The following is a 7,608-nucleotide window of genomic DNA, read 5'->3' as shown; positions in this document are numbered from 1 at the left end:
GACGGCCAGGCGGGGTCACGCAGCTCTCTGGCTGGAGGTCAGCGTTGGAGAGAGAAGGCCGCGGAGGCCCCCGGCGGGTGTGTGCACACCCAGTGCGTTCAGACCCGGCTCCCCGCACGGCCTGGCCTGAGCGACCGAGATTACGTTCCGGGTAGAAGCCGACAGCCTTGGCCATGATTTGTACAGGATTTTTTGCAGCCACCGCTTGCTCAGAGAAGCAGAGATGGATGGAGGTTGGGAAGGGGGTGGAGAGGAGGGGGTGATCGTAGGTTTGGGGTGGAGAGTCGCGCTGTGATTTGAGTGTTCGGGAAAGCTAGTGGAAAAGGTTGGGGGGGAGGGAGAAAGGCATGGTGGGAGGGAGGTGGAGAGACAGAGAGAGACAGAGAGAGAGAGAGAGGTGCAGCGAGCATGCAGTCAGAGCTAGTTGGATAGGCGATTTCAGTACTTTGTGAGCATCAAGGCAACCTAACGTCACTGCTCAGCTGAGTTGGCTTGTATTTCAGAGAGAGAGAGAGAGAGACAGGGAGAGGGAGGGAGAGAGTGAGAGAGACTGACTCTTACCTCAAATTCAGGAACTTTAACCCGAAAGCGGCTCTCCGAAAGGACTTGGACCATTCTCTGGGCTGGGTCTTGTGTCCCTACTTTCCCTCCCTGGGGGTGCTGGGAAGAGCAGGGCACTGAGACTGCATGGTGGCGGGTGCGCCCGGAGGCTGCTGTTTTGTGTTCTTTGGAGCCCTCCTGGCGCCTGCCAACTTGGAAACATTTAGGGAGAGGGAGCGCAAAGCGGGGGAGGTGTGTGTTGGAGGTGGGCAGTCGCCGCGGAGGCTCCAGCGGTGGGTGCGCCTTTGTAGGCAGCAATAGCTGCTAGCCCGGGCGAGCAGTTCCCCGCGTAAGCCCGAAGCCACCATGCCTGCACCCCCGCCTGGCCGCCGGCTTCCCTGCTAGGAGGAAGAGGGAATGTGGTGAATGCACCGGCTTCGCCGAGCGAGGTAACCGGCCGGGATGGCCCGGGAGGCTGCGGCGGGGGGGGCGGCCCGCCAGGCGAGCGGCGCGGGCGGCGCGGGCGGCGCGAATGGCGGACTGCATCCTCGCCCGGCGTCTGCAGAGCCCTGCTGCGGCTTGCAGCGCTTTTGCGCGGCCCGGAGCTCCCCAGCAAGTGGAGCCCAGGAGGCGGCCGCGGCTGCGGAAGCGGCGTTGAGGTTTGCAGGGCGCACGGCCTGGTTCTGTCAAAGCGCATCTTGTTTGCCTCCGCCAGCCCAGAGCTCCCCGGGACCCTGGCGATGGCGCCGGGTGGGTGGGATTCTCCCTGTGGCCCGCAGTGAACGGGAGCATGTTGGGGGCGCCCTGATTTCTTTTGTGGTGAGCGGGCTGCCGGGTTCCCATCGCTGCCTCCCGAAAGCCCAAGGGCGACATGAAGGAAGCTGCTTGGGAGTCAGGCCTCAGAAGCTGTCCTTCTCTTTGGCCCTATTTCTAGATCTCCGGCCACTGCAGACCGGAGCGGGATCCAGCCTTTACCTTAGGCTGGCTGCTACAATTTGGGGGGAGGCACCGCTTGCGCCCCCTTCTTAAAGTCTTTCCGGGTTATTTTTGGGGGGAGTGGAGGAATCTCTGCTCGAAAACGGAGAGGAGACTGGGAGGAGATCAGAGAGCAGGAGGCAGGCTCACCCGGGCTGGAACAGTTCTGCAGCGGCTACTCTGCGTGTTCCAAGCTCCTAGCCTGCAAACCTGGGTGGTTCCACGCACCGCGGGGGCACTCGCGCCGCCAATTCAATGCCTGTAGCCCGGGACTTATCTGAGACTGGTTTTGTCCTCTCCAACCCCAAGCCTGGGCCTGCGGTTTCAGCGAGTCCGGCCTGGCTGAAGCTCGGAGAAGCTCCCCTCCGCCTGGCCTCTCCACAAGATGCCCGCCAGCCACCCCGGCCTGCGGCAGAGCGCTTGCGGGGGGCACCCAGCCCGCGACTCCCTCAGACCTGCTGCGCGGTGGCTTTGCCCTGCCAGTCTCCTGTTTGGCTATTTTTATTTTTTTAACGAATCTTGCTTAAGATTGAAGGAAAGGAAAGGACTTTTAATTGTAAAGGGCTTTCAATCTTAAGGCTTATAACAGATAAAAAATGCACACGGATTCTCTTTGGAATCTAGTGTGTCAATCTGCACGTCCTTGCCCTCCTGTGTTTTTGATTTTGCAAGAAGCGGGTTATTGCGGGCATTTGGCCTGTTGCAGAGAATGATTCCTCTTGTGAGGTTTAAGAAAAAGAGCTCTGATGGCCTTCTGTAATTTGACAAAAAAAAAAAAATTCTCAAAAGGACACTGGGTTTTTGTTTTGTTTTGTTTTTGGTTCCTACCCAATGGCTTCCAAAAATACCGACGGCTTATCTTTATTGGCTCTTCCAGAAGTCCAGACAAATTTGACTGGCAGCTTGCTTATCAGGGAGAGCCTGCAGTGGGGAGATGCGGGCCTCGCCTCGTGAAGGTCTGACTTGGGTCTTTTGCAAGAGGTTGGTCGTAAAGTAACAGTAATGATAATAATAATAGGACCTTCTGCAGCCTCCTTCATTTGGGGAGGGAGGCGCTGGTAGCTGGAAACTGGGGGTGAAACTGCTCCCTCTTAGAACTAAGCTCTCCAACCCTCCTCCTCTTCCTCCTCCTCCTCCTCCTTCTCTCTCTCTCCCCTTCTCCTCTTCAGAGCAGAACCTGGCGCGGGCGCAGGGCCCCGGGTGCACCATGGCTGACGCAGACGAGGGCTTTGGCCTGGCGCACACGCCTCTGGAGCCAGACTCAAAAGACCTGCCCTGCGACTCAAAACCAGAGAGCACGCTAGGGGCCCCCAGCAAGTCCCCGTCGTCCCCGCAGGCTGCCTTCACCCAGCAGGTAAGAAAAGCTCCAGCCCCCGGAGGGCACCCCTTGCAGAGACCAAAGCCAATGTTCTGGGAGCAGGGAAAAAAAGAAAGAAAAGCAAAGGAAAAAGAAATAAATTTTAAAAAAGAGCCCACTGCCCATTATTTTCTCCTTTTCTTTTTATTCCCAGTGAACTCCACCTTTCTCTGACCTGTTTCCCCCAGTGCCATTATATTCCAGCCACTTTATTGTGACGATTATCTTTATGGCCAGAGGATTTTTGAAATTTATTTAAATTGTTAGAGAAACCTCAATTATCTGGCTATTTGGGGTCAGCTAATGCTCCAATAATTCCTTTCCTGCTGCACGGGGTGTAGAATGGGCCCCGAGCGTCTTAATAAGGGCAGGGTGAGCGGCCGCTTCAGGCCGGCATGAGCGATGGCTTGACCCCTCTTCAGATCTTTCGTAGCCTTCGCCTCCGCCTGCCTCCTCCACGCCGCCGCCTAGACCCGCGCGCCGCACCATTTGTCTTGCGGTCGGGGCCTGGCGGGCTGGCGCGCCCTCGCCGGCCGCAGGGAGCTCAGGGCTGGGCTGGGCTGGGAGGGCACCACGGCCTGGGCTCGCCTGACTACCAGCTGGGCCTGAGTAGAGGGAGGAGCCTTGCGCTCTGCTGTGCCCTAAACCCGGAGGCGCACTGGGTGCTCAAGGAGGCCCTTGTAGACTCAGGCCATTTTTAAATAGGTGTCGCATGGCTCAGAGCAGGGTGCCTTGACCAAAAGAGACACATCCACTTAGCTGAAACCCTTCCTTGGGATTTCAACGTCCTTCTTGGCTTTTTCATAGCTTCTCTCCTCTGCCTTCACGTTTCAGGAAAATGCGTGTTCATTTGTACAGAAGCAGAGAACATCAGCACAGTTTGGGAAAGTTACAGAGTTTTTTTTTTTTCTTTTAAGAAAAACCAAATCCACTTTCTAGATATTACAAATTATTTCAAAACGAAGACTTGGTATATAATTTCTTTTTGCATCGGTTCTGTAAAATAACTTAGTTGAAATTGGAAATGTTAAATGGCTTCAGCCCTTTAATGCCCCGTAATCAAAATAGCTCAAAGGTAACAGAGCTGGATGCAAGGAGAGCCGGACAAGTTTATTAATATAGACAGTGAGAATCAATTCATGTTTGTTCTGGTCTATGAGAGCATATGTTAATATAAACATTTTTGAGTTTCAAATGTCATACATGTTCATATTAGCACCCTCCATGGTCAAGAATAACCTAGCACATATACAGTATTTGCACATCTGTATGTTTTGCATGTGAGCATCTGGGTGTCTTCGTAAGAGTATCCTGAGTGAGATTTTCTAGATTGAGTTTTTTTTTTTAAGTATATCTTGTCTAAAGCAGATTGAAATTGGCCCCATATTTTCTCAGCCTGGTCCTCCCCACTGACATTCCGGGACCCTCCAATGATTGGCGAGTATTCTGTAGCCTTGCGTTGGTGGGGAAGGTTGTTGGAAACCTCCTGTGGGACTGAGCCTCCACAGGGAGTCCTGTGCAGGGGCTGTTGGGCGCTCCAGAGCCCAGAAAAGTCTGCAGTGGGCTGGGGTGCTTTGCACACTCTGAGCTCCTCGGGCTCCAGGGGGCAGGCGGAGCTGTCTCTGCATTTGGGGGGGAGTTTGGGCAAGGAATACCCACTGCTGCCAGGGCTCCTTGTGACTTTCCTTTCCTTCCTGCAGGGCATGGAAGGAATCAAGGTGTTTCTCCATGAAAGAGAACTGTGGCTGAAATTCCATGAAGTGGGCACGGAGATGATCATCACCAAGGCTGGAAGGTGAGGCGGTTGGTTGCGCAGGAGGCGCACAGGGAAACCGTGGGAGAGGCGAAGAAGAGAAGGAAGAAGAAAAGGTGGCTTGGGAGAGAAGAGAGAAGGGAGATGGGGAAAGGGGAAAGGACAGAGAGAAAACAGAATAAAGGAGAGGGGAAAGAGAGAGGGATATATTTTGTTTGACCCGATTCTGGTTACAGAGGCACAGGAAGAATTCTTCCGCTGATGGCCGGCAGGGTGGGGGCAATACTGCAAATGTTGGACTCCGCAAATGGGGCATTTCTTCCATCTCGTATATAAAAAGACTCAAGAGCCTGGGAGGCCGCACTATCTGGACGGATTAGTAGAGAAAGAGGGAAGAGGGAGAAGAGAGAAAGGGCTAACAGAGAAGCGCAGAGAAGGCAGATTCGAGGAGGGCTTTGGGTTTCATAGGTCTCGGACTGGAGTCCTCGCCCCCACCCCCATCCCCACCCTCTCTGACCTTGGAGTGGCTCCAGGGTCCCACCCGATTGCCAGACTCTGAATCGGTCGAATGTACTCGCTACCCCTTTCATTGTTTATAGAAAGCAGGCGAAGCCTTTGAAACTCAACCGGGGCTCGGCCGGGCTCTATATCCAGACACCGATAAACATGGCAGCTTCGCACGACACTCGCCCCAGAGTTCCTCTTAAAAGCTCGCGGAGGCTGAGCTGGAAATGCTAGACTTCTGGAGGAGGGGGTGGGAGAGCGGGGCCGAGCGGGTTTCGACGTGTGCGCGCGCGTGCCCAGGCCTCGCCACCTCCCTACCGGGGCGCACACGGGTCCTCCGCGTCCCGAAGGGCCCAAAGCCGGGGGCCGCCCGGAGCAGGCGTGGTGTGAAGCCAGAGGCCCGTAGGCCCGAGCCACCGACCGTGTGAAGGGGGAGGGTAGAGCCGCCTCTCTAGATGCCCCGGGTTCTCCAGCTGAAGCCTCCCTCCATAAACTGACAACGGTGACATTTATTATTATTTAAAATTAAACAATGTCTGCTCCCCGCTCGGCCCAAGGCCTGGGTGAACTAGGAGGCGCGTTCTGTTTATACCAACGAACCGCGGTCCTCTTCCCATTCCCCCAGGAAGGAAAGACACCGCCGGGCTCCTTCTTCCCCCCCAGCCCGAGCCGAGAGGATTTAGCTATAAAAGGCCCGCGGAGTCTCCTGCGCCTCCGCCTCCAGGCGCGCTCGCTCAGGCGGATAAACGCCGCGAGGCTTCGGCTTGGTGGCTTGAAGGGAGAGGCCTCGGTTCACCCCTTCCGGCCCTCGCAGAGCCAGCCAAGATCCAGCAACCGGTCCTTTGGCCTCAGGCCAGCCTTGAGAATCCTTGCTTTCTGGGGCCTGCTCCTCCAGAGCGGAATGGGAATTTGGAGTGCGCGGGGCCGGGGTGCGGAGAGGTAGCCGGGCCATCGTAGTTCTGCGCCATCGCCACCGCCTTTCTAACGACCAGATGCTAGTTCGGGGCCCCAACTCTTTCTGAAACTAAATCCGGGTAGGTTTGGAATTTCTTTGCTGAGGGCCAAGGAGTTTAGCTTCTCCAAGGAAGAAGAGTGCCAGATGCCTTTGGAGATGTCGTGCGGAATTTAGGAATAAACGCCTGCTAGAGACCTGTGTCAGAAGTCACCGGCGGAGGTGTACTGGGAGCCTCGGCTTCCCCCCATCTCTGGGGCAGGGGACCAAAGCCAGGGCAGGCCGCGCGTGTGCACCCACACCGGACATCCCCCGGGTGCGCGCACCTTGGTGTACACGTGACACCGCTGCGCTGGGAGGACAGGCGGACGCACCTGGCGGGACAGAGAAGGCGGCCAGCTTTGTACCTAATAAGCCTCCGCTCCCCTAAAATAGTAGGTGTCTGGCTCTGAGAAAGAGCACCTAGCGAGAGTGGAAATGGGGGTCCCTTTCAGGCTTCTTTGGAAGCAGTTCTCTAGAAGCACAAGCCTTCTGCCTTCCGTCTTCCTCCTTGGGTACCTACAGCCGCCGCCTGCAGCTTTCTCCTCCCTTGGCGGTTCCCTCCTCGAAACCCCAAGGGAATCCCGGCGTGGATCTTGGTGAGGGCGGAGCGGGGCCAGTTTTCTCCTCCACCTTGCCCAAAGAATCATTTCTTCCATTAAAATCTGTGGACACTGGCTTCAGAATATTGGCACGGATTCCCACGCCCCTTTCTTCTCCCGTCCCTCTCTCCTAGGCGGATGTTTCCCAGTTACAAAGTGAAGGTGACTGGCCTTAATCCCAAAACGAAGTACATTCTCCTCATGGACATTGTTCCTGCCGACGACCACAGATACAAGTTCGCAGATAATAAATGGTAGGTAGGCACGGGAGTGGCAGGTGGAGAGGGGAGGGAGGAAATTGGGACCCCTGCCCCAAAATGGAACCAATAAACATTTCTTGAGCTCCTACTGTGTGCTAGAGGCTTCTGTGTGCCTATTGCATTGCTTCCTGCGGGCCACTCTGAGAGGAACAGCAGCTATTTGCTCCCATTTTATAGATGAGAAAACTAAGGCTCAGAGGAACCGAGGTGCCTGTATCTATTGCTGCACCCGTGGGTTGTGGATTTTTGAAAGGGGTATTGTTACCAAATGCTGGAGTTATTTCTGGGGGCATAAAACCATTTACAGTTATTTTTTATGAGTTACCTGCTTTGAACATGGCTTTTATAAAATTGCAAAGTCTACCCGTGGTATTTGAGTGAAGGGGGCAAGAGAGGAGAGGCCCATTCCTTGGGTGGATTGCTGCCACGGCTGCCAATAGTGCAGAGGCCTGAAAAGGAAATCCCCCTTTGAAAGCCCTCAAGGAGTTTTCTAGACTTTTTGCACACCCAGACCTTCAGAAACCAGCCTATTGTTTGTGGGCAGCGAAAGGCTACTGGGGAAGGAATAGGTGAAAGAAGAAAGAGATGGGGCTGGGGGGTTGCCTTGGCCCTGGTGCCAGGCACTC

At 55.4% G+C, this 7,608-nt stretch overlaps 1 protein-coding gene across 1 annotated transcript in view; it reads left to right on the top strand.

Moving 5' to 3' along the window:
- Nucleotides 1–374: 374 nt before the first annotated feature.
- Nucleotides 375–7,608, top strand: part of TBX5 (T-box transcription factor 5) — a 46,761-nt gene continuing 39,527 nt past the window's right edge. The window contains exons 1-4 of the mRNA XM_012761780.2: nucleotides 375–989; nucleotides 2,685–2,869; nucleotides 4,573–4,667; nucleotides 6,857–6,976. Coding sequence (XP_012617234.2) covers nucleotides 2,723–2,869; nucleotides 4,573–4,667; nucleotides 6,857–6,976 — 362 coding nt within the window. The 5' untranslated portion in view covers nucleotides 375–989; nucleotides 2,685–2,722. The remainder of the gene's footprint in view (nucleotides 990–2,684; nucleotides 2,870–4,572; nucleotides 4,668–6,856; nucleotides 6,977–7,608) is intronic.

The sequence above is a fragment of the Microcebus murinus genome, chromosome 22, assembly GCF_040939455.1.
Source record: "Microcebus murinus isolate Inina chromosome 22, M.murinus_Inina_mat1.0, whole genome shotgun sequence".
Lineage (NCBI taxonomy): Eukaryota > Metazoa > Chordata > Mammalia > Primates > Cheirogaleidae > Microcebus > Microcebus murinus.
The sequence above is the reverse complement of the archived record's forward strand: the minus strand, read 5'-3'. Positions and strand labels throughout refer to the sequence as shown.